Here is a 27,913-nt window from a genome sequence, read left to right as displayed (position 1 = left end):
TCACGTTAGTATGTTGCTGAAGGCACGAAGCATGACTTCTTTATGAAACTCTGCCTGGGCGTTCACCATATTGTACATGTTGTATGTTACGCCTTCGTCCTCTTCGAGGCCGCCTGCAACAAAAACAGCGCAGCTGGAACTTAGCCATTATCAGATTAGCAAATTTAATCACAGTTCACCTCATTTAAAGAATGACTTTCGGTATCAGAAACCTTTGTAAAAACAAAAATTATAAAACAGCTACAATACAATTATGATTAACTTCAAGGTCCGTTTGATCATTTCTATGGGGGTGAGATTTGACTGGGGCGGGAACGTAAAACTGGTGGTATCGTACCTCCCACCAGTTTATAAGCCCCGCCCGATATTCAGTCCTAGTGAAGTCAATATCGAGCTGGATGTATAACTGGCGGAAAGTGCAATGCCGCTGGATTTGCGTTCCTGCCCAAGTCGAATTTCACCCCCTATATTTTTTTTTCCCCAATTCTCTCCTCTCCTGAAGGCACATGTTTGCTGGGGGACGGTTCCACTGCTGCTGGTAGAACTCAGGAACCTCGCCCTAGCGGCCACTTTTCAAACATGAGCCCAGGCAGTGAATGTTGGCAGAATGTTTGACCATCAGGGGCGTTACAGGGTGAGCCCAATCCTCTTCTCACTCAATGTCCACAAGCTCACACTTTCCAGTACAGATCACTGGGTAGCAATCAGGAGCAAGAACACGAGCTGATGTTTCTTCTCTCTGAGAATTTTTGCTGACTTCAATGGGGGAATTGCTTGATGTTGATACTTACCTGGACAGTGTGAGGGAACTAGATTAACTTAGGCAGAAATTCATTCATTGACTCAGGTTTTATTTCAGTGATCATGTCATCTCAGCTATTTATATATGTGTGTTAATCCAGCTGCTTCATGTTGGCAGGCTCAGTCACTGCTCTCTATTGGATGTCCCATTGATGTCATGTGAACTTATTGTCTGAACAAAAATAATCAACAAAATCAACAGAAAAATGGCAATTTGTGGGCTAGTACCAGAAAAATAACTGTGAAAGCTGCTGGATTGTCCTAAGTTCCACTGGTTCACTACTGCTCTTCAAGGCAGGGAGTCAGCCACCCCTACCAGGTACGGCCTACACTTGACTCCAGTGCTATACTACACGGTTGACTCTTAATGCCCTTTGAAGTGGCCTGGCAAGCCACTCAGTTGTAAACAATCGTTATAAAGTTAGAAAATAAGGAAAGTATCAGATGAACCCATTGGCAATGACACAGGCAACGAAAAAGGACATGACTTAGGCACTCTCAGGCCAAATGATTCTGCATCGTATTCCTCACTAACACCTGGGGGGCTGCAGACCAAATTGGACAGCAGTCCCACAGACTAGTCAACCAACAGCCTAACATTGTCAATTTTACAGAATCAAATCCATCAGTCAATATCCCAGACTCCTCCATCACCATACCTGGGTGTATCCTGACTCACCAGATACGGGGGCACATTGTTTGAGAGTGTCCTGAGAGTCCTCAACATTGACTCCAGACCCCTTAGAATTCAGGTCAATTGAGATCAAAGAAACCTCCTGCTGATCACCGCTTATTGTCGCCCCCCCCCACCCCCCCCCCCACTCATCTGGCGAATTAAGGCTCTTCCGTGTTGATCATCACCTGAAAACGCTGTTCGCTTGGAGAATAGTGTAAAGTAGTGGAAGGATTTGCAAGGCTGATTAACAGCATTCCTCCTCCTCCTGGCCCCACTAAGGAACATTTTTGACTTAACTCAGAGGGCCCCTCTTTTTCCTTGCTAGGCTATTAAAACATCTTTGGGGTCCTACGGACATCATGGGATGCCAATCAGCATATAGTAATGAGGCTTCTGCCTGAGTCAGACAGGTGCCTCAATCACTTAAAAAAAAGGGACCCAGTCAACGGCGGGCGAGAATGGGACGGTAAGTTTTTGCACAACTATTTTAACTGCTCGTATGCCCCGATCCCACCGGGCGGGTTGGGTTAAAATTCCCCCCAGTGAAGAAAAGTGATGAATGACAGAAACATGATGGGGTGGAGGGAGTTGGGATTAAAAAAAGTATTTAGATGAATTCTTGTACAAATATATTCTATTTGAGTGCAATCGTTTGAAGAATCTTGCCATTTCTCCTCACACGCAGTTTATTAAGCCGATTGTCATAATTGCTGTCATATTTTTCTGTTGTTTGTTTTAGGTAAGGGAAAGCTGCGAGGCTGCATTGGAGGGAGCAGGAGCTGTCAGGGTGCATTACTGTAATGGACAGAACTGGCTTTTTTTTATTCTGCATTTGTTGGAGGGAGTAAGATGACATGGATTCAAGAAGGGAACAAGATTTCTGAAACTATGCAGAAAGGAGCAGGATATCTTTTAACGCAAGATTAATAATCAGTTTACTTGTATTTTCACTCGTGTTCCCAACTAATGATTCAACTTCTGGAAGAAACATTGGGGGTGAAATTCATCTTCATCCCTTCCAAAGGCAAAAAATACCATGCCATAACACTAGACGTACATTCATCTTTGGCTTCAATGGAAAAGAAAATGGAGTGTAAAATATGCTGCTGATTCACTATCGCCTGTTTTGCACAACTGCCCAAGACCAATTTCACCCCTATTAAGTTTGGAGAATAGGGGGTAAATTATTGAGCAGAAGGAAACAACAAGAGGATATCAAAATATAAACAGACAGAATGAACACACAGTAAAACTAAGGTTTATGCATATATATTACAAAGTTACAATGTATATGAAACATATCAATTACCATTTTGCACCAGTTAATTTTTCCTATTTCATTGGCAACATAATCTTCAGCATAATTTCCATAACCTGAATGGCACTTTGGATGAGTTTTGATTTAGATAACCTGTCTTCATGCTGTGTCACTGATTCACTTTCTTTCTCCCCCCCACCCCACCCTCACCTTCAAATTACTCAGATCATGGATAACTGAAAACCGCTCCTTTTCAGTCGTTAAAAGAATATTTGATTTGATTGACTTGGCATTTTTGTTTGTCAGCATGTTCCCCAGATCAGCAGTCAATCCCTGCAGCTAAGCTTATGATGTCATAAGAGGCCATTCACTGTAATTTGACCAATGATATAAGATAATATAATTCATAGAATTATATAGATTTTACAGCACAGAAACAGGCCATTCGGCCCAACAGATCTATACTGGTGTTTTAGCTCCACGAGCCTCCTCCCACCCTACTTTATCTCATCCTATCAGCATATCGTTTTATTCCTTTCTCCCTCATGTGTTTATCTTGCTTCCCTTTGAATGCATCTATACGATTCACCACAACTACTCCAGGTGATAGTAAGTTCTACATTCTCACCACTGTCTGGGTAAAGAAGTTTCTCCTGAATTCCTTATTGGATTTAAATTCACTATTTAAAGTAGCAATCTAACCATCAGTACTGTTTTCAAAAAAATCAGTGAACTCATTTTTTTCCTTTTGTTTTAATTTGGAATATTATACATTAATTAAAAAATTGCCCAGTGTCACTATTGCGCTGTCTCATTTGCCCACAGTAATCACATGACCATGCTGTGAGTGTGGCTTTGTAGCAAGCTCTTTGGCAAATTGTCAGCACGTTACTAAGCCAAATTGTTCTGGTAGTAACTGACAGGTCTCTGGACCAACGAGAGTAAAGGGAGGCCAGATGGGGACGGGGTGGGGTTCAGCGGATTCTAATTAGTACAATAATGGCAGTCAGCTTCCTCATAACCCCAGCTAATCACCTCAGTAATTTGGGAAAAGTTACTAGTGAGTGAAGTTCCCCTTGATTTGTACATAAGTTAAACTTTGAAAGTTAGATTGCTGAGGCAATCGAACATTTGAGCAAGAAGAAACCAAATGAGCAGCTGTTGAGCTGAATAGGTGAGTAAGTGAGTGAGTCCAAAGTGATACATGGTTATATTATCACTAATATATAACAATTTGCGTTCCGCAGAGTTAGATTTTGAAAACTGGTTGTTTTACTTCATTGGCAAAATATGAATGAGGGTGAGGCTCCTATGTTCAGAAGATCGGCGAGAACATGCCCACTTTTTTGTTTGATAACGCTCCTGTGAAGCGCCATGGGAAGTTTTAATACGTTGAAGGAGCTATATAAAGGTACGTTCGTTGTTGTTGTTTTGCACTTGACCAATGTTGGCGAACCATAGTCTTTGTCCTTTGTCCAGAAACAGTTGCTGAACATTAGGACAGAAATCATCACCCGCCAACCACCTCCCCGCCCCCCCCACCCCACACAACAGTGATGGGACCTCACGTGCAAACAGTAACTCCAACTGCAGTAATCGAATGGGAGTACCTATATGGGGCATTGGTACAGGACTACGGTGAACATCAAATACTGTGATTCAGGCTGTGGACTATACATGAACAACGTCACAGGAAATCTACGAGTGTCTATTTAAGCAGTTAGAGCTGATGACATCATTAAAGGAAATGATTGTCAGCTTCAGTAACACCCCAAAATGCAAGAAAACTGCTCCCAATTAGTTCTACTCATGAGTACTCTTAGATTATCAACTAAAATACTTTAAATAGTCAACATCAAAACAAAGGGATATTGAAGGTAAGCATGATTCTTTAGTTACTGTTTGATTTACATCCTATCAAGCTGCGCTGAATTAAACATAGGTCCCAAAGATGAGAGGCATGTGTCTAACTAATTGCACCACCAAGTCCCTCAGTAGGCAACTTTTTAAATTGCAGTAAGTGTCACACCTGGCAATAAACTATTTCTCAAGTCTTAGTTCTTGTACTGCATCCAACTGCAAATCATACGCTATGGTTTTTACTAAAGCTCATTCAGACCATAAAACTTCACAGCTACTATTGAGGGCCATTTGGATGTACCTGACACCAAGAATAATTACCAACTTATTAACAATGTCTTGAATCGCCTGTACTAAAAATAAATGTTTCTTTATTTCCTCAGACTAATTAAAAAAATGAATAAATTAAATGTACTCACTAAACATTAAGGATTCAATCATATCCATGGTAACCCGAGCAAAGACCTTCTCGATGGCCTGTAGAAAATTCCACCTGCTTTCACTGCTGGTTATCACCTTGCAGATTCTGTGAACCATTTTCACAGTCCAGTCCATGCAGTACCCATCCTTTTCACATACCTGTACCCAAAAATCAAAGGACTGAAGGTGTTGCTATCTACTACAAGCACAAACACTATACTAGAGATTATTATTTTTACAAAAGTATAAACCATGCTGGAAATGCACTCCAGGCCAGTCAACATCTGAAAGAGAAAGATAGGGTTAACATTTCGGACACGACCTTTCATCAGAATCAGAAGCAGATTAGAGACCAGGTGCAAAGTAAAGCCCCCTCCACTCTGTCCCAATAATGTGCCATAAAACCAACCTCTGAAGAATACCACCTAAAGCAAAAGTTAACATTTCAACTTCCCATCCCCAACGAGCCAACCTTAAAGTCTCTCTCAGTGCGACTGCCAACTTAATGCCAATTTTGTTGAATTAGGGGCATTCTATGCTGTGCCCTCATTAGAAATTGTCCAAAGTCATCTCATATTGAGGCTTTACAACTAACAGTGAGAGAAGATTTTCATCCCATTAATTTAGGTCAGATCCAAACTCAAATCTCAACTGTGAAAGAAAAGGATTGTTCTTAACACACGAGGCTGCACAATTTACATTTTTAAAAATCCTGGCAGGTATCCAGGCCAAGATTTGGGATGTAACTAAGTTTTGGTCATTTGGGGCTCTGCATTTCAGCTGATTTAAAATTTTCATAATCTCTCTTTTCAGTAACTATTTCCATTCCCCCTCCCCAGACTGCTCTCTACCAGCCTTAATCTTCTAACCAAGACACTTTACAAAGAAGACACAAAAATTGAAAAACATCAGCTTAGTTACACCCATAACTGTGATAGCCCGAGGATACCTGAACATAATAAGTATTTTCTCCCCAGTCTGATACAATCTGCTTCAGTTCTTTTTTTCTACTCACCAAAGACAGGAACACAATGAGTGTGGCAAGTTCATTGAGCCTCCCATTTACAGCTTTATTGGCCAGGAATGTAAAACACATGTTATTCCCACAACAAATCAGAAGACGAGCACTGTTCTCCAGGAGCCACTCTTGAGGGAAACCTGGAATTAACACAGACCATCAGTCATTCCCCCCTTTTTTAATTCTTCCGATTTTCTCCTCTTTTCTACCCTCCTCTCCTGAAGGCATAAATTCATGCTGGGGTACATTTCCATGGGCATCAGCAAACCTCGAATACCTCGTGAGCCTAGATGGTGAATGTCAGCAGACTACTCAGCTCTCAGGACATCACATCCAAGCTCCATCCTGTCTTCACCTGAGGTCCATGTGGATCGCTGGATATTGCTCAAGAGCTGAAACCCTGGCTGATTCCACACCCTCCCACTTCTTAATCCAGGCGTGCCGCAGTCATTTGTAACACCCTAATCGCTGTCCTGAACAAGATCAACTAACTTAGTATATACGAGCAATCAAACCTGGGACGTACTCAGCCAAATGGCTCAGTACCACATCATATGGTGCGTTTACGCACTAAATCATCAGGGCAGCACACAATCAGTCCCTCTAATGACCAGAGGAACACACGAGTGTAAAGTTAACAAGTGCCAAGTAGTACTAGAGATTATACAGAGTACAAGATATGTCAACTAGGTTGCCATCAACAACACTCCATGTCATGTTGGTCGATACATTTGAAAAAAAAAAGCTGGTTGAATATATGGTTAACAATAAGGTCTCAAGATTAGAAATATAATTACAGATATGGATGATCAAATACTCTACAGGACATTATGGTCCCTGTACTGCTGGGATTATAGAAATGTCAACCATAAACTTTGAGGTGCCCCCAAACTGTTTCCTCCTTTGTGCCATTCACTTCTTTCCCCCCAGTAACTCTTAACTCTCAACTCTCCATTACAACATTTCTTGTCTCTCTCTGTTTTACTTATACTACAGTCAGTGCTTATCTGAATTTACCTCTTTTGCTTTTCCTAAACCTGGAATTATCCATCTTTTATCATATTTCTCCAACCTACATCCTGTGATGAGTCTTGGTTCTTTTAATGAAACCGAGAGTCATCACATCATCTACTACTCTTACTCATTCTTTCCCAGGACCTCAAAACTGTGGAACTCATCGAGGAGGATTTTAAACCCCTCAGGATGGGTGGGAGAAATTCTTAAAAATGGAAAACCCGACCCCAACCCGCCGCGAAAGCGCCTACTTCCGGTTTAACCGAGGCAGGTTGGGGGGGGTGGGGGGTGGCGACTGTTCCACTCTCGAGAGGCAGGCCAGTTATTAGAATATGCTAATGAGGCTGCATGCCTCAGATTTTAGCAGCCATTTGGATTTAACAGCTGCTGGCCGGGTTTCCCAGGGCTCGGGAAACCCGGCAGCTAAAGGGAGGCGACAATTGCCGGATCCAGTAGCTAAGTGCTATTCTAGCACTGCTTGTGGGCTAGGAGGAACAGGATACTCCCCCTCAGGCTAACCTGCCACGATCTACCTCCCTCCTCATGATCTCCAGAACCCCCTCCCCCACGATCCGTTGCCGATTCCCCTGGGATCCGATCCCCCCCCCACGATCCATTGCCGACCCGCGATCTCCCCCCACGATCTCTCCCTGCCTCCTTGCCGTTCCCCGGCTGCGGCTTCTACCGCAGGCTTTCCCGCTCATCAGCAGGTCAGCCTTTCAATGTGGCCAGCTGCTGGGCAGGAAATGGAGAAAAAAAATTAAAATAAGGTCCTGCCATTAAATTCAGCAGGACCTCCGCGTTCCCCGTATTTCCGGGTTTCCACTATAAGCCGCCCCCACTCCATCTCCCACCCCCCCCATAGATATCGGGGCCATTACCTCTTGCACTCTTCCTTTCTCTTCCAGTCCTCAGGCTTTCAAAAAAGTTACCTGCTAATTCTTCTAACAAGGTGAAAATGTCATCGGCTGTCCATTCCTTGGCATTTTCATGTAGCAATCTAATCGCTGCTGCAAGACCCTTAATACTGTCCTCGCTCGCAGGTATTTGGGTCATATGATGCCAATGGATCTGACCTGAGGATTAAACATAAGAAGAAGAACAACAACATTTTGCATTTATAGAGCACTTTTAAAGTAGTACACGTCACAAGACTCTTCATACTGGAAAACAGTTCTGAGTGTACTCGACTATTAGAGGTGAACAATGCATGTGAAACTGTACTGCATCATGGGTATGCATCTTCATGAGGGAAAAAAAGAATATTCGAAAAGAGAGACATCTGTTCAAACCTGAAAGTGCTGATTCTTGCTGGGATAGTTCCACGGGTGCCAGTCATCTTCTGGTATCGCACACAACCGACCTTTGTATACAATGAGCCAAAAATGGAGGATGAGGAGGCTGTCACCAAGATACCCATCATAATTGATTAGCCACACTTAATGTCTAGGCTCACACAATGAAGAGTGATCACTTGAGTGAGATACTGGGACGTTGCCTGCACCCATGAAGCTATGCTTCAGCAAGAGTCAGGTACGTCACAAAATAGGGGAGAAAATTGATGAGAAAAAAGCACATTAAATAGTAAGAGCGCTCCAAGCCTGTCCTTACCATCGCTGATGGACATAGGCCCGTAGAGTAAGTACAGCAATCTTGCTTGGTTCACCATCGGCCATGGCTTTAGGATGCGAGTCAGCCAGAAAGCTATATCGCACTGATGCTCCCAGTGATCTAAGAGAACCCGTCGGTAGAACAGACGGATCTGTAACTCCAGCTTTCTAGTTGCACCTATTTCAAGCGCAACACAAAAAAAAAGTTTTAGAAATTCTGCAGATCCCAAGACTATGCTGTATGATTTATGGGATTCAGATCACCAGAATAAATATTTATGTCATGTGGCATCCTGTCCTCGTGACTGAATAGCACAGCATGGATTTGTTGGGTGGGAGGGGGGAAGGAGGAAGGAGAGACATAGGAACAAGAAAATGGGGGTAAAAGCTGACACAAGGAAATTTGTGTATCCTCTGTACATATAACTGATGCTACCAGGACTCCTAGGTGTCACTATGCTTCGTCTTATTGGATAGAAAACTCTTACAATTTGCACTGCAAAGTAACATCTAATCCCTCCTCTCCACCCACCCCACCCCCCCGACTAGTACTAGCAATCTAGTTTTGTCCCCTTTCTCGGTGGATGCACGCAGTCCATCTCGGAGCAATGGGCCAAAGGGGTAGAGTGTTTCAAGTATAAATGAACCGTTTTTTAAAAAAAAACAACTGAGAAACCAAGGTGAAAGGCCATAGTATAAGGTACCACTAAGACTGAAGCGAGGAAACAAAATGAGGTAAATCAGGAAGTAGTGGTTCAGTGGCACCAAGCTTGCATAGATTGCAGGAGGAGGGAAAGACTGAAGAATGTAAGGAGTTCTACAATTTTAAAATCCTGGAAAAGGACACTAGATGGTGTGAGACTAATAAATTTGGTGAGAATAATAACTATGAATAGTAACTAATGAAACAGATAGTATGTACATATTATTGAGCCAAAAACCATTGCAATTGCAATGCCTCCATAGTTTTTTTGAGGCTGGTTTTACTCTTGACAGTATACAGAATGATGCTTAAAGTGACACAGGAGCACACAGAAACATTTTTCTAAAATGCCAAGCAAGAGCTAGCAGCCCTTGTGCTAGAGAAATCACTGGTGGATTTTTTTTAATTGAAAACGGTGAGCAAAAGAATAAAAAGATGTCACGTCCAAATGCCTATAAGCACACAAAGTAATTCTATAAAATATAGGCACAGGTTCTTTAGTCTTTGGAGCTGGTAAGTGATCCCGATTCCTACACCTAATTCAATGAGCAAGTTTATGCCCCCTACTACTGCAAAGTTTCTGTTGTTGCCTAAAAAACTCTTCAACAAAAGCACAATGGCACAGTGTAAGAGTGCTCTAATGTGCTTCGAGACAGAGTGGTAGGCTAACAGTAAGCAACTGTATTTTGTTACATAATAAGTTGCTAAGCAGGGACATGCCGGTGGCAAAGACGCAGAGCAGACACGAGGCACTGCCCCCAGAGGGATGAAATTGGGTGGGCTCCCTGGTTGCTTTGTCCTTGCCTCTTATCAACCAGCTCAAGAGCAGCATTGGCAGCAGGTGGGATGGCCATTTAAATGCCTTCATGGCAGGGGATGGTGTGTGGCACAGGAAGACCTAAAAATAGGGAGAACATTTTTAAAGCACATTTAAAGTGTTTTTATGTATGGGGTATCTCAGACACCAAAAGGATTCCTGTGTGGATCGAAAGCTCTTCTGTGTCCCAGGAACAACTACCCCTCCCTTCCCCTCCCCAGGCCAGTCCTTTTCTGGCAGATAGAAGAATTTCAACTTGGGAACAATGTTCGCAAGAATGGTAAAAAGAAAAAAGACTTGCATTTCTATAGCGCCTTTCACGACCTCAAGACGTCCAAAGCGCTTTACAGCCAAGGAAGTACTTTTTGAAGTGTAGTCACTGTTGCAATGTAGGAAATGCAGCAGCCAATTTGCGCACAGCAAGGTCCCACAAACAGCAATGTGATAATGACCAGATAATCTGTTTTTATGTGTTGGTTTAGAGATAAACATTGACCAGGAGAACTCCCCTGCTCTTCTTCGAAATAGTGCCGCGGGATCTCTTATGTGCACCTGAGTGATGTTTGGAGAAGAACCTGACCTCCATTCAGTGACATCCCACTAGTGTCCCATTAACAGTGTGGTGGAGATGAGAACTCACCATGTGAGGAATCACAGGAACACACAGCACATCAATGCTCTAAGGAACTGCGTACCACATCACCCCACAGCTTAGGCTCTTCCCAGCAGTTATTATGATGAGGCTGATATTCATTTCCCTCAGAAAGGAGACAGCAGAGCCTTTAAACTTTTATGTCACTTGACAAACTAAATACATTTTACATAATACCGTAGCAGCCTCTGGTGGCAAGAATTAAGCACTGCATCTGAAAAATACAGCGTCATTTAAGAGTGTTAAGCCTAGGTTTTCCAATCTGATTTATTTGACCACTGGTGGTAACCTATTTATTTTCAGACCTTATAGAGCCATTTATTTTAAATCGATTACTGCCATCATTAAAAATATTGCTAATTGGAAAATCTAGAGCTTAATATTCAAGATTCCTCTGGATTTTAAGCAAAATAATGTATTTTACTACAGAAGCTATACAGTGAATTTACTGTACGCCACTCTCAAAGAAGGAGTCTCACCATCAGGCTCCTTATTACAAATCAAATAGTTACAAAGGATTATGAATTGAACTTGACATCCTTTTATTTTTGTATACATGTATATATTCTTTCATGTAGAACATGCCTCTTGTTGGTGCCAGCCACACTCTGGAATTTTGCCCAAGTGGCAATTCTTCATGCGTGAGCCTTGCGTGTAAGTGTTGGCAAGCTATTCCATCATGGAGGGAACCACTGCCAAGCTCGAGCCACTGAATAGCAATCGGAAGCAAGGACAATGGCACATTTTCTCCCTCCGCAACTCAGGGACGGTGAGGCCAACTGCTGGGCCAGCTGGAGATCAGCTCTTTCAGTATAACAGTGGTGATCAAACCTGGGACCTTCTAGTTTGTATGGCTTAGTACCACTCCAAGAAGTGCATTTATCCACTGAGAGTCATCACTGTCTGTACATATTAATTTTTGTTTAAACAGTGATTGCTTTTGATGACTTCACTGGGGCTTGTGGCTGGAAAGAGTTGCTGAGCCCAGCATTGCATGGGTGCTGAATTAACAGACAGAGCTGGAATGACATGTTCACTGAAGCAAACTGCTGTTAATGGCTGTATCGCTAATATTTTATCTCAGCTCCATAGCACTGTCAGGCGTAGTAATTTTTCTCAGCCATTTCCCTCAAACCATCAATTGACCTAGCATAGTTAAAATTATGCTTCTATCAATTTGCACGATCTGTTGTACACCATGCTTTGCATTACGCTTTTAGCGATTGACCTTGTCTGCTTCATTGTACTTTTGACCAATTTACCTGGTCTACTGCATACCACACTTTGCATTTTTCGTGGTAGATTTGCACTTTCATTCAGAAAGTTAAACACACGATGGCACTCCAGCTCATCCCAGCCTGCTATAAGGGTCTGCAAGAAGGTAGAAGAAAATATATATTACAGGACCAAGCAAAATGTAGAGTTATAGGGCATGATTTTAGCCTGGAAAAACAGGTGGGTAGGAGGCGAGGTGGGGCAGTAAAAATTGCAAAAATCTAAAACCCACCTCCAACCCGCCCACTTCCGGTTTTCACAGGGGCAGGTAACCAACCCATTCTCAGGGGGCTGGTCGGGCATTAAAAGCTTTTAAGGAGGCTGCAGGCCTGGGGGCCGGACTCCTGGGTCTTCTACTTCATGCCACATGTGAGGAGGCGAGAAGGCCCAAAATTGCAGGTAAGTGCCTTTATAGCTCAGTTTGTGGGCCCGGAGGAGCAGGAGTGCATCCTCCACGCCCATTAAGCCTACCTGCAGCGACCGCCCCCCACCCCCCCACGATCCCGACACCCCCCACGATGACTGATCCCGATCCCCCCCGATGACTGATCCCAATTCCCCCGCCAATGACTGATCCCGATCCCCCCGCCAATGACTGATCCCGACCCCCCCGCCAATGACTGATCCCGACCCCCCCGCCAATGACTGATCCCGACCCCCCCGCCAATGACTGATCCCGACCCCCCCGCCAATGACTGATCCCGACCCCCACGCCAATGACTGATCCCGACCCCCCCGCCAATGACTGATCCCGACCCCCCCGCCAATGACTGATCCCGACCCCCCCGCCAATGACTGATCCCGACCCCCCCGCCAATGACTGATCCCGACCCCCCCGCCAATGACTGATCCCGACCCCCCCGCCAATGACTGATCCCGACCCCCCCGCCAATGACTGATCCCGACCCCCCCGCCAATGACTGATCCCGACCCCCCCGCCAATGACTGATCCCGACCCCCCCGCCAATGACTGATCCCGACCCCCCCGCCAATGACTGATCCCGACCCCCCCGCCAATGACTGATCCCGACCCCCCCGCCAATGACTGATCCCGACCCCCCCGCCAATGACTGATCCCGACCCCCCCGCCAATGACTGATCCCGACCCCCCCGCCAATGACTGATCCCGACCCCCCCGCCAATGACTGATCCCGACCCCCCCGCCAATGACTGATCCCGACCCCCCCGCCAATGACTGATCCCGACCCCCCCGCCAATGACTGATCCCGACCCCCCCGCCAATGACTGATCCCGACCACCCCGCCAATGACTGATCCCGACCACCCCGCCAATGACTGATCCCGACCCCCCCGCCAATGACTGATCCCGACCCCCCCGCCAATGACTGATCCCGACCCCCCCGCCAATGACTGATCCCGACCCCCACGCCAATGACTGATCCCGACCCCCCCGCCAATGACTGATCCCGACCCCCCCCACAATGACTGATCCTGACCCCCCCCCACAACAATGACTGATCCCGACCCCCCCCACAATGACTGATCCTGACCCCCCCCCACAACAATGACTGATCCTGACCCCCCCCCCACAATGACTGATCCTGACCCCCCCCCACAATGACTGATCCTGACCCCTCCCCCACAATGACTGACCCTGACCCCCCCCAATGACTGACCCCGATCCCCCCCCAATGACTGACCCCCAATGACTAACCCTTCCCCCCCGATAACTGACCCCCCACCGATGACTGGCCCCTCCCCCTGATGATTGGACCCCCACGCCTGCCGATGCCCCCAACCCCCATCCAACCCATCTAACACTTACTTGAACACGTCCCCTTTCTTCCTCTTCTCCCGTCCGACTGAGACCAGTCAACGGTCAATCAGGCCGGCCTGTCGGGCGGGAAACCGTCAAAATAATATTAAAAGACGTCCTTATATCAAAATCGTAAGGACGTCCGGGAAACCCGTACTTCCAGGTTTCCCGTCGGCAATTCGATACCCCCGCCCCCTTCCTGGCTCCGGGCTAAAATTATGCCCATAGGATCACATAGCACAGGAGGCCATTCGGCCCATCATGCCTCTGCTGGTTCTCTGGAAGAGGTACCAATTAGTCCCACCTGCTCTTTCCCATAGCCCTGTAAATTTTTCCTTTTCAAGTATGTATACAATTCCCTTTTGAAAGTTACTATTGAATCTGCTTCCACAATCCTTTCAGGCAATATATTGCAGATCATAACAACTCGCTGAGTAAAAAAGATTCCCCTCATCTTCACCCCCCCCAAGTTCTTTTGCCAATTATCTTAAATCTGTGCCACTGGAAACAGTTTCTCCTTATCTACCCTATCAATACCTCTCATAATTTTGAACACTTCTATTAAATCTCTCCTTAACCTTATTTGCTTTAAGGAGAATAATCCCAGCTTCTCTAGTATCTCTACATAACTGAATTCCCTCATTCCTGGTACCATTCTGGTAAATCTTCTCTGCACCCTCTCCAAGGCCTTGACAACCGTTATAAAGTGTGGTGCCCAGAATTGAACACAATACTCCAGCTGAGGTCTAATCAGCGATTTACATAGGTTTACCATAACTTTCTTGCTTTTGTACTCTATGCTCCTTTCTTCCCCTTAAGTTACTTTATTGCTTTCTTCCCTCCCCCAAGTCTCCCAATTTCACAACCAAAATGATAGGATAGAGAATTACTCCTCTGCCTCCAACAATACCACTCTATAACTACCAGGAGAATGCATAAGAGCTGGCAGGGTAACTCTCCAATTTTCTCTTCCTTTCAAGCCGTGCTCTCACAAGCACGCCTTTGCAAGGGCCCAGGGGCAAAAACTGCCCCAATTCAACACCAATGGGCAGTTTAAGTCAGGGTGGCTGCAGTGTGGGAAATAGAAAAAATAACACTGCTACTGAGGAGGAAGCCAAAGAAATATTGTTAAGTTAGCATAGAGAGTTTGTTGGAAAGTGTTCCATTCACCAGCAATAACACCCTACACCCTGATAGGCAAAAATACAGTCATTAACAAATAGTTGCCATTGTCATTTTTGAAGTACTATGGGTTTTTTTGTGCTGCGTAATCTTAAACTGTTTCATTGCGTGTTGACCTGGGACCTCATTATTACATCATCCTTGTTATGTAATCAAAAATAAACAACTATACCACAAAAGGGCAGAGTGACCCTGAAAATCCGCAGCCATTCCGCAGATTCTCACCGTAACTAATCCGGCAGAACAGTCGGAATCTAGACTTGGAGCTGGTTATGTCAAATCCTAGCCGAGCACCGAGTGTTCCAGGATGACCTTCAAGGGGTTTCTTTTGGTGGGGGTCGTCCCCAAATATGACCTTAGCCCTCCAAAATCTTGGGGCCTCCCCATGACCCTGCAAACTTTGGCAGGGGTCTAGGGTGGTCGCATCTCGTCACTTACACCATGATGCTCTGCGCCCAGATTTTTTGGGGGCCAGTGACACAGCATGTTGGTGCTCCAAATCCAACCCACTATGTCACCAAGAGGCAGAACACAGATGTGTGCTGTTTTGATTCTTTGTTCAGGGAGCTCCTAAGCTTAGCTGAATAAAAGCAACCCACGGACAAGCAGAATGAAAAAGCAAGTTTTCTCAAGCCAACTGTGTCGATGGAATGGTAGGCCTACTGGACTAGTATTCCAGAGACCTGGACAATAAACTAGGAGAACATGAGTTCAAATCCCACTACGGCAGTTTGAGAATTTGAATTCAGTTTTAAAAAGCTGGTATCAGTAAAAGTGACCATGAAGTTGTAAGATTGACATAAAAACCTAACTGGTTCACTAATGTCCTGTAGGAAAGGAAACCTGCCAGTCTGGCTTATATGTAACTCCAGTCCCACACCAACAGTTGACTCTTAACTGTCCTCTGAAATGGCCTAGCAAGTCACTCAGTTGTATCAACTCGTTGCCAGCGGTTCAAGGCCCATCGCCATCGTCTCAGGGCAACTAGCGACGGGCAATATATGCCGGCCTTGCCAGTGTCACTCACTTCCCAAGAATGAATGAGCTGCGGTGGCAGTTGCCTTGAAGCATATTCAGCCTCTCAAGGTTATGCAAGGGTGTGGCAAGAACATAAGAAAAGACCATTCAGCCCATTAAACCTGCTCCTTCCACTTAACCATAGTCTCTCCCCACCCCAAATTTCATACTCTCCAACTAGCTCTGTTAATCAAACAGATCTATTATTATCTCTATGGCCCTCAACCCTCTTTTTGAACAGGTATTGATTTTAAAAAAATGATGGTGAATAAATAATTGTCAGTAACTTAGGAAAACAAGGAAGGCCTTAATTCCAACAGTAGATCATTACAACCTTTTCAAACATTACTATTGTTTTACACCACAAAAAAAAACATAATGGAACATCACTACTTGTAATGTGATTGCCTGAGCCTTACCTGTAATAACATCCCAAAACAAGCAAATCCTGAACACTGCATGAGCATAGTACAGCCACCCATCCTAAAGCATGGATTCTGACGAGGGGAAAGAACAAAAAGACACCTTAAAGAACAATATTAACACACAGAGACAGAAGATACTGGAAACAAAAAGATAGGATAATATTTTGGGAGGGAGCCTTCGGGGTTGCCCAGTTCCCATTAAAAACATCATAAACCTATCTTTTCTCTTTCAGATGCCTGCTGTGAATTTCCAGAATTTTCTCTTTTTATTTCAGATATTCAGGATTTATAGTTTTTATTTCATTGATATGAACAAACATGTTGGAAATGAACTACATAGCCAAAACAATAGAACATAAGTCAGAGGAATTAGTGATCAAACTGTACGATGCTCTGGTCAGATTGCACCTTGAGTACTGCATCCAGTTCTGGTTGTTAAAACACAAGGAAGACATTCAAGTACTAGAGGTGGTGCAGAGAAGAGCCACAAGGCTGCTCCCTCGAGTCAAAGATCTGAGTTCATAGAATGATACAGCACAGAAGGAAGCCATATGGCCCATCGTGCCTGTGCTGGCTCTTTGAAAGAGCTATCCAATTAGTCCCACTCCCCTACTGTTTCCTCATAACCCTGCATATTTTTCCCCTTCAAGTATTTATCCAATTGCCGTTTGAAGGTTATTATTGAATCTCCTTCCATCATCCTTTCAGGCAGTGCAATCCAAATCATAACCAACCCACTGCTTAAAAATGTTTCTCCACATGTTGCCTCTGGTTCTTAAAAAGGCATGTTAGGAGGAAAGTGCAGAAATTTGGACTTTTCAGCCTGGAAAGGAGTTGCCTGAGAGGTGATCTTATAGAAGTAGAGAATATAGTTAAGGGAATAGAAAATATAAATCTGGTATATCACTTTAGATGAAATTGCCAGCGTAGGACAACGTGGCACAAGTTCAAACTAGGAAAAGGTAGATTTAGGACTGATATCAGGAAATTCTTCTTCACATAAAGAGAAATCAATGTATGGGATATACTTCCAGATGGAGTAATAGAAACAAAAACCCTTGAATTATTTAAGAATCAAATGGATGTTACAATGAGTAGACCTTAGGATCTTTCTGGATGGATGAACTAACATGGGCCAAATGGCTTTCCTCATCCATAATTATCTTGTGATGTGGTGAATATTAGCAACTGGGACATGTATTTTTGTGTTACCCTCTAATCTTACTCCTTTTTCTGGCTTTATCACCACCGCCATCCTGTCTTTCCCCTTCCAGACTGGACAGCTCCATTCCTCTTTATCCAAATTGAAAGGTGCAACAATTTAGGCTGCTAAGTCCCCTATCCCTCATTTTATCAACAACTTTCTTCAGCTCTTTAGATCTCTCTACACCATTATTCTCCAATCCAGAGGCCAGGCAACTGACCTGTTTTCAAACCTTGGACAGCCACAAATGCACAAGAGGGAATGGTACAGTTTGACTTGCATTCCAATTTTCTTTAGAAAACTCCTATTTGGACTGCTGACTGCTCAGTTGGTTGAAAACAACTTTCAAACACTTTTGAGCTGAAATCTTTCACTTTTGACAAGGTGGTCCAGAGTCTACTGAACTCATCTGTATCAAGCCTGCTTCATTTAGAGGAGCAGTGTTCGGGGGAGAGATGCTCTGGAAATCAGAATCCCACAGACCTTGATTTTCTGTCCATTTAAATTAACGGACAAAAAAAAAATCCAGCACTACAGGACCACAACTTCCCAACCAGCAGGTCAGTAACGGCCAAAAGGTAAATTAAATAGGTGAGATTCTTGAAAGGGTGAGCTAAGACAGTCACGGAGGCGTTCAAAAGATGAAAGAAGTGGGGGTGGTGTGAAAATGTCACGGAGGGTCAAAGAAACAGAAAGGCCAAGCAGAAGCAGAGCTGACAGCGCAAATAAAAATGAAATAGCCAGTAGGATTCAAGGAAGGAAGGCAGTGGGAATATGGCCCAACAGGGTCGGGAAGAAGTGGGGCCAGGGCTTGAGGGAAAGCTTGAGCAGGGGCAGGATGTAAGCAGCGGGGGCTGGAGGGAGTGGGGATCGAGGCCAGAAAAAGAAAGAAACAACTTGCATTAATATAGCGCCTTTCATGACCTCGGGATGTCGCAAAATGCTTTACAGCCATTTAAGTACTTTTTGAAGCGTACTTGTTGTAGTGTAAGAAACATGACAGCCAACTTGCGCAGCAAGGTCCCACAAACAGCAATGGTCAGCTAATCTGTTTTGGTGATGTTGGTTGAGGGATAAATATTGGCCGCAACATCGGGGCAGCTGCTCTGCTCTTCTTCGAAGAGTGCTTTGGGATCTTTTACATCCACCTGAGAGAGCAGAGGGGGTGTCAGTTTAACACCTCATCCGAAAGATGAATATAAAACTTGGGCGGGGGTGGAAAGAGGCACAGGAGCCGATTTTCAGGTCCTCCGTAGGGCTGGAACGGGGCTGTGTTGAGCATACCGCCCTGTTCCCCCTCCCTATCTGCCCGCTACCATTTCTGACCCCTTTTGGAAATAAGCAGCCAGAGTGCCCACCTGTTTCAATCGTGAGCTTACTTGTAACATGCAAATCAGGATCCAATGCCATTTGTAGGACCTGATGCAATATTCAGGTACCAATGGGTGGAGTGTGCGCCAGTTTCTTTTGTTTTCTTCATAATTATCAAATATTTCCTTTCAAAGGTTTTCTGAGATATACTTATCACAGTATATCAAATGGCAGACTGTACTACCTGTTTAGGATTTTTAAAAATAAAGAACAAGAAATATAAAACAAGAATTCAATTAATATGCATCTTTCCTTCTTTCTCGAATAGATTTGTAACAAAGGTTCTGCTTAGATCAACATATTTAAATTCAGGACCTCCCATTAAACTTGAACAATGGTACAGTCCTTCCCAAATTTGCCACTCGTCTTAATCAGCCACCTAGGCCTCATGCTCTGGAATTCCCTTCTGCCTCTTCAACTCCCTCTCTTCCTTCAAGACCCACCTTAAGACCCGCCTCTTTGATAAAGGGTTTGATCACCCCTCCTAATATCTCTTTCTTTGTTAAGGCATCTATTTAATTATGCCTTGGTTAAGCGCCTCGGGATGGTTTTCTACATTAAAGATGCAATATAAATGTAGTTGTTTTTGTTGAACCTGGAACCTTCCTGTTTATATGAATCAGAACTACACTACAAAGGTGCATTTACCCATTGAGGATGTTCTCAATCCATTCTGTTTTTTTTGGCAAATTTAACAACTTCAGAAAGTTTTATAGAGATTATAAATTTGGCACAGCAACATCATCCAATCCCAGCTGCAGTATTGACCAACCAGTAAAAATTACACTGGAACAATTTAGATTTTGCTATAGTGCTGGAATTCATAGCTCAATAGACTTACCACTAGCTCTATCGTTTTTATTTTTTCATATACGTCGTATTAGGAAAATCTTTACAATCGTGGTATCTTACCTTTAATAACTGGTTATGCACAAATTTTAGTCTCTCCTTAGTGGGCAGCAGAAGGGTACATCTTTTAAACAGCAAACCTGGCGGGGAAGAAACTGAAAATTACCATTTTGGTAACACAGTGCCACAGAGTGACAGGGTTCGTGATCGCAATTTGCATACTGCTAGTTCCCATCCACTTTCAATCCTTGATGAATTAGATGATCTCAGTTGCAGAAGCTATTGAGTGCTAGAAATGGTCACTCCTCCTTCAAGACCCTCCTTAAAACTCAGTACCCCTAGGAAGAGGAAAAATCAGACTGGGCTCCCACTCTTATCCGATATTTAGTGACCTTCCTGAATTTGCCACTCATATTATATAATTCTTTTTCTGCTGGTTTCACTCAAAAGCCAGAGGGGAAAAAAAACAGCCAGGAATTCTACTCCTAATCACCATTCAGTGACTCCTGCTAATTGTGCACATGTTGAAAGAGAACTGAATTGGGCTCTGCTCTGATAACCCCCCCCCCCATTGTCAAATAGCCTGTCGATGCAACCATGTATGTGTCATAAAATCATAGAAATTTAAGCACAGAAGGAGGCCATTTCTGCCCATTGTGCCTGTGCCACAGCTAACTCCACACTGGAGCTATTCACTACAGCGCCATTTTGCCGCTCATTCCTCGATCTTTTATATTTTTCTTCTTCAAGTGTCTCTTAAACATTGCGATTGAATCAGCTTCAATAACCACTTGCATGAAAAAAATTCTCCTAACCTCTTCCTTTATGCTTCTAGTACAAATCCTAAATTTATGCTTCATGTGAAGAATGCCATTTGAACAGGAGTGCTGGTCGGTTGCCAAAGACTGTGGAACAGTTCCCCAGCTACAGTCACGGTCTTCAGGAGTAGGGAAATCACAATGATTTGCAAGCCTTAAAGGATGACTTTATGCACCATTCAGTATGTCTTACCCTGCATTAGGATGTTACCTAAGGATCTGTAGTGTTCCATCGCAATTGATTTCTTGGAAACATCGGTAGAGTGAAATCCCTCCAATAAAAGTCGTCTGATTCCAGATGAAGTGGCGATATAACCTACAACCTGAGTGCCAACCACTTTTGATGCCATGCTCAAAACACTGATGTCTGTCACTGAGAAAACAGGGTGAAAAAGTAAGATGCCATATTTGGTCATCATACTAGCACCTTATTTTACTTTACTTTTAAAAAGAGGGTATAAAGTCCCTCCATTTTTGTCTCTTTTTCTCCCTGCACAGACCTATCCATGTCCTGCAGGCTGGCAACTTACTGGGCTTCTGTCAAAGTCTAGCCTGTGGCAGCAACTGCATGAAATATCTATCACCTGTGGGAAAGTTTTGACCTACGCTCAGCATCTGGTTACAGCTGGGATTAGAAATTTATAGACATAAGAAATGAAATGGGCATACCTCCACTCTGGCACTAGCAGTGGTGATTCAGCGGGTTATGCCACCACATGTGCTAAAACTGTACCAGAAAGATATGCTGCTGCAGCCAATTTATTTTTTTTCCTTCTTCCAATTTTCTCCTCTAATCTTCCAAAAGCACCCACTCTTGCTAGATAGAGTTCCAAACATGGCAACAGTTCTTAGTACCATGTTCAAGTGGCCGTTCTTCATGTGTAAACCGAGACAGCGAAGAGTCAGCAGGCTATCCAAAAATGGGGGAACATCAATTTCAACGAAAAATCCACATATGTACAGGGGTCGTTATAAAGTGATCAGGAATGGGAATTTGCCTGAGATTAGCGAACTGAGGACAGATCAAGAATCGAACATCGGGCCTTCTGGTCTGTATGGCTCAGTACTACATCGGACAGTGACTTTATCTATAAGGCCACGGGGGACCCCATAATGCTGCTTCCATGCTTATCTTTTAGTTTTTAGGAAAATATTGCCAACAAAACCAGTGATACAATGGCATAATCATATCAGCAATCATTAGCGTTTACAAACCTGGTAACATTAACTGCAAATCACTTCACCAGCGATGACTCTTTAAGACATCCTATTGACACCTAATTTTGGATAACAGTAATTTAACTAATTACAATACATCACCCAGTGTGTTACTGTACCTACAGACCAGTAAGATCCCAGGCTTGATTTCCCCACTCTGTGCTAAGTTATAATTGCACTCCTGGGTTAGGGGGAGATTTAAAAATCATCTAGGGTTCCCGTTCTTGATTAATATTTAGTGGACCATGGTGAAAAGTTTGTGTGCGCATGGACATTTTGAGTGAGAACAGGATACTGTGATGCCCCAGACAATCGAATAAACTGTTGACCATCACTATCCAGGCTCACACATAATGTGTGGCCACTTGGACGAGGTACTGGAGGGATGCCTACGGAACTTTATCCCAACATGAGTCAACATTTTTAGGAGAGATGGGGAGAAAATTAAGAAGGGTGGGAAATCAATAAAAGGAGAAAAAAAAAGATTTTCTTAAATACATATGTATTGTGATAATTGTACCTGAAAGATAACACAACACCTTATGAAAGATTTCAACCGGTATTATCTGGAAGTAGCCACAGTTATACTGTATGTGAAAGTTTTCCAGCCTGTCACCATCCTTCTTGGATTGCAGATGTCTGCAACTTCTTCTGTATTTCTGGTTTGGAATCAGGGTAAAAGTATTTATCCTCAATGGTACCTCATCACCCTCCATTGGTTTCATCTGTTATTTGCAAAGGAAACAGACAAGTATATGTTACAAGCCAAGCAGCACCTGTTGCAGACCACTTTCTTTTTCCCTCCTCCCCTGAAGGTGCCAACTCAGGCTGGAGTACGGTTTAATAGCCAGCAGTCCTATTGTCCTCCTCCCAAGTAGCCACCCTTCACGTGCAAACCTAGTGTCAGCAGGCTATTTGACAGACAATTCACAATATAAAGTTTGACTTCCATAATACTTTAAACTGTATCCGAAAAACTAAATAATAATGTCTGAAATCTTAAAGTTCATCTCAGAATCTTTTCACTGAGTCCCGAAGATCGTAACATAGGCATGCTTCTGTCCACGGAGTCCTATCTCACTGCTGTGACATGGAATACAACTAGCTGAAACAAGGGAACGCTAGAATAGGAACGGCCAACCACACTGATACTTCCTTACACATGCGTTTTCCACCCTAAATCTAAGCAGCATGTTTCTTTGAAGAAGATCCAATACTTTGCAACAGGCTAAGAGTTACAACCATAACTGTTATGTCTTTGGAAGTTTACCTCAGATATTTTCCTTGTGCTCAGTGCCAATGACTACTCCTGTTTGCAAGGCCTCACTCCCTATGAATTGGAGCATGCCGTTACCTGCCCAAGAGCTAGGTAACTGTGGCTAGGTGGTGAGCCCAGGGGTCAAACAGAAATGCTCGTCACTATATTCAGGTATCACGTGATTTCCTTTACTTCGAAAACAGTAAAATAAATACTATCGGGCAATGGCTTAGGCTACAAACTTAACAATTTTTTAATGTTAGTAAATCTAATTAGCAAGAGTAAAGCTAAACAGTAGACTTACAGTAATAAACAGAGCCTAACTATTTTGCCACAGAATATTGAAAATAACAAACAGTCACATCTCCTGCACTATAACTCAATGTAAAACTGGACTTGAAGCAGGGTTCCTAACCATAATCTTACTTGGGTTTGGTGCTAACCTTCCATGGAGCCCCCTTGCCTCTATCTTTCTGATGGCTTCATAAGGACTGAACAACTGGCCTTGTACTCCCCAAGGTGTCCTTTCAAAATCCTTTCAACTTTGACTGGAACAAAGGAAATCAGAAATGTATCTCTCAAATTCAAATACAGCTGTCAATCAAATATATACTTTAAAAGACACAAAAGATGTTTGTTTTTGAATTGAATGCTTTAGCCTTTCTTCCTGGGAACAAATTACCTTTTTCAAACATTTTGGATTAACTGAGATTTTCCAAATCTAACAATAGCAGTAATAAACATGTGTATATCAAGGTCTTTCTGAACTACACAAACAAAACTTAATCTGATATAATTTCTTTAATTGAATCTGGCTTTAACACCATACATGACATACCAAAAAAAGAAGCAATTAATTATAATACACTACAAACAAAAATGAAGAATGAAAGCATGAAAGAGGCGTCATTTTTGTCACAATAACAGTAATTATTTCTATCTATCACTTGAGTGAAGGGGATGCAGACAGCTATCCCTTTGCTACCTAGAGAGTTATTTACTAGGCCAGGCCTGAAACAAAGCCTTTCGGAATTTTCATCTGGCATGACACTCACTTAATGGTTGCGGCAATAACACACAAGTTCCCTCTATCTGTTGTGACAGTGACAAACTTGCATGCATCATCATTTCAACAACCGAAGGTACTAGCCAAACTAAATGGTTCTGCTTTGATTCTGGTTACAAACAGCCCTGTTAACATTGGTGGGCCACCTAATCTTGAACTAATAGTATTTGTGTATTTGTCTCTCTTCCATGCACAAAGACAAAAAGAGTTATTTTCAGAGTGGAGCTAACAACGGAGTTTCTTTTTAAATTCACAATATGTTAGCCTATTTGAAATTCATATGAAAAAGATATAGAGATTTTATGGTTTCAAGCAAGGCAGAACTCTACTTCCGTCATAACATTTTGTTACAGGTCAGAGCAAGAGCTGCAACATTTTACTGAAATATAGATTCTCTCTATCACTAGATTGTAATACCTCTGGTAAGGTAGTAAGCCCCAAATCCCATACTGATGGACATATAGCCCTCCCCTGCATGTAGGCTAGACCCCAAACTTCATTTCCTCTCCCCAAGGAAAAAATAAGTATTAAGTCACATAAAGAATCCCCCAACCTTAAACTTTTTTTTGTTAGAAAATACCGTCTATATGAGAGTTAACATGATAGGCCAGCAATAACAACTTGCATTCATATACCGGCTTTAACATAGAAAAAAACCCAAGGCGCTTCACCAAGGTGTGATAAAAACAAAATGGATGTTGAGCCAAAAAAGGAGATATTAGGAGGAGTGGCCAAAAGATTGGTCAAAAGGTTGTGTTTTAAGAAGGATTTTGAAAGGAGGAGGGTAGAGAGGTGAAAGAATTCAGGGAGGAAATTCCACAAAATTCTACAATTAAACCTCAATCTAGCAACATCCCACTGTTATACTCCTGCAATGTGATGCTCCATTGCAACAAACATGTGTTCTTGTCAAAAAATGCTTGTATTTGAATTGAATGGCTTGGCCCTTCCTGGGAACAAATTAACCTAAAGTTTAACCAAACAAGGAGATTGTGGTCAGAATGTACAGTAAATGTCAGGCAGGGCTGTAATTTTTCCAGCGGCCAAATGATGCTTAAACATTTTTCTTCCAATTGCTGAGTACACCATTTCTTCCAGCAGAAACGTATGGTTCAAGCAGTCAGCTGGTCTTCCGTGTGTTCATTCAGCACAGTGCTAATGCCCCTGTCCAATGTGACCATGTGGGCAATAAACTCTGTGGTTTAATGTGCACTGGCTAGCATTAGGTCTACATATAAGCCATCTTTCAGTTTTACAAATGCCTTTATAGTTTTTAAAATGGCTAGAGTTAAATCTGACCTCTCTCATCAAGATTCAAAATGAAAGACTGCAGATAATGTGTCTATAGGAAATGTCTGACTTAAATAAATTTTCTTTGTTGTTGCAATGCATATTCCTCGGCACAAAATACAGCTCATTGTTTGTTTCCATGGGGTCCTCCATATTGCTAATCTATGTGAATTTCTCTTGGTAATGACTGCATCAAAATGCAATCTTCCCTTTAATTAATTGTCAAAAGTTATAAACATCACCCAGATGATACTCATTCCCTTGACCGTTATGCTGGGAAGCTGGAAACATCCCTAACATAATAGTTTTTTCCTAGTCCATTAACACAAGGTTTTCTGTAATCTGTGTTTTCTGAAGACAATCTTCAAATGGTCTGCTTTTGCATCAAAGGAAAAGATGACTTTAAAACTCGGACTATGGCATTCTCAATGAGTTGTAATTTGTGGAGGGTGGAAGCCAGCTGGGAGATAATTATAGAAATCAAGCCTCAAGGTGATAAAGGCGTGAAAGAGAGTTTTGGCAGCAGGGTGGGGGGCAGAGGCAGATATTGGCAATGTTGCTGAAGTAGGAGACATGAGAAAGGACACTCATCTCAAGGCAGATCACTTCCACACTTTTGGACAAATGTAAGGAGTCTTACAACACCAGGTTATAGTCCAACAGTTTTATTTGAAATCACAAGCTTTCGGAGGCTTCCTCCTTCGTCGGGTGAGTGTAGGATTCCATAAAGGTATAGCATATATAGTCAGAGAACAATGCCTGGTGATTACAGATAATCTTTCCAACTGCCCGTTATCAAAGCAATCAAAGGAGTTGAAAGGTGTTCAGACAGGGAAACATTACATACAAGACTACTGAATACACAAACGGTCACAACACAAAGAGAGAGAGAGAGATACACACACCCGAAAGGCAGAGAAAGAGATAGAATGACCAGTTGTATTAAAAACAGATAACTTTTTTTTCCCTGGTGGGGTTACATGTAGCTGTCAGGAGATGCGTCAATGCCAGATTCATCAGCCGCACTCACAAAACAGTCCAGAATGTCACCTGAGCACAACGCAACGCCATCGACGCTCTCAAGACCAACCGCAACATCGTCATCAAACCAGCGGACAAAGGGGGAGCCATCGTCATACAGAACGGAACGGACTATTGCAAAGAAGCATACCGACAACTGGACAACCAGGAACACTACAGACGGTTACCCACAGATCCGACCAAAGAACACACCCACCAGCTCAACAAACTGATCAAGACCTTCGATCCAGACCTTCAAAGCATCCTATGCGCTCTCATCCCAAGTACTGCCTCCCAAAGAAACACAAATCCAACACACCCAGACGTCCTATCGTATCAGGCAACGGAACCCTGTGTGAGAACCTCTCTGGATACATCAAGGGCATCCTGAGACCCATCGTACAGGGAACCCCCAGCTTCTGTCGCGACATTACAGACTTCCTACAAAAACTCAGCACCCACGGACCAGTTGGACCAGGAACACTTCTCACCACGATGGACGTCTCGGCACTCTACACCAGGATCCCCCACGATGACGGCAACGCTGCAACAGCCTCAGTACTCAACACCAACAACAGCCAATCTCCAGACGCCATCCTACAACTCATCCGCTTCATCCTGGATCACAATGTCTTCACCTTCGACAACCAGTTCTTTACCCAAACACATGGAACAGCCATAGGGACCAAATTCGCACCCCAATACGCCAACATTTTCATGCACAAGTTCGAGCACGACTTCTTCACTGCACAGGACCTCCAACCAACACTATACACCAGATTCATCGACGACATTTTCTTTCTATGGACCCACGGCGAAGAATCATTGAAGAGACTACACGATGACATCAACAAGTTCCATCCCACCATCAAACTCACCATGGACTACTCCTCAGAATCGGTTTCATTCTTGGACACATGAATCTCCATCAAAGACGGGCACCACAGCACCTCACTCTACCGCAAGCCCACGGACAACTTCACTATGCTCCACTATGGACAGGCCCTACGAATACACAGGATTTGCTCAGACGAGGAGGAACGCGATGGACACCTACAGACGCTGAATGACGCCCTCGTAAGAACGGGATATGACGCTCGACTCATCGATCGACAGTTCCGACGGGCCACAGCGAAAAATCGTATAGACCTCTTCAGAAGACAAACACGGGACGCAACCAACAGAGTACCCTTCGTCGTCCAGTACTTCCCCGGAGCGGAGAAACTACACCATGTTCTTCACAGCCTTCAACATGTCATCGATGACGACGAACACCTCGCTAAGGCCATCCCCACGCCTCCACTACTCGCCTTCA

At 43.5% G+C, this 27,913-nt stretch overlaps 1 protein-coding gene across 1 annotated transcript; it reads right to left on the bottom strand.

Moving 5' to 3' along the window:
• LOC137305355 (F-box only protein 47-like) lies at nt 1–22,689 on the bottom strand. The gene is made up of 10 exons (XM_067974192.1): nt 22,485–22,689; nt 20,958–21,119; nt 19,992–20,068; nt 16,499–16,576; nt 12,092–12,200; nt 8,659–8,835; nt 7,980–8,123; nt 6,031–6,173; nt 5,015–5,174; nt 1–113 (listed from the first exon to the last, which is right to left on the bottom strand). The coding sequence occupies exons 1-10, from the start codon at nt 22,687–22,689 to the stop codon at nt 1–3; spliced, it is 1,368 nt and encodes a 455-aa protein (XP_067830293.1).
• Nucleotides 22,690–27,913: the final 5,224 nt, after the last annotated feature.

Source organism: Heptranchias perlo, chromosome 40 (assembly GCF_035084215.1).
Source record: "Heptranchias perlo isolate sHepPer1 chromosome 40, sHepPer1.hap1, whole genome shotgun sequence".
Lineage (NCBI taxonomy): Eukaryota > Metazoa > Chordata > Chondrichthyes > Hexanchiformes > Hexanchidae > Heptranchias > Heptranchias perlo.
Note: the sequence above shows the minus strand (reverse complement) of the source record. Positions and strands in the feature narration are given on the sequence as shown.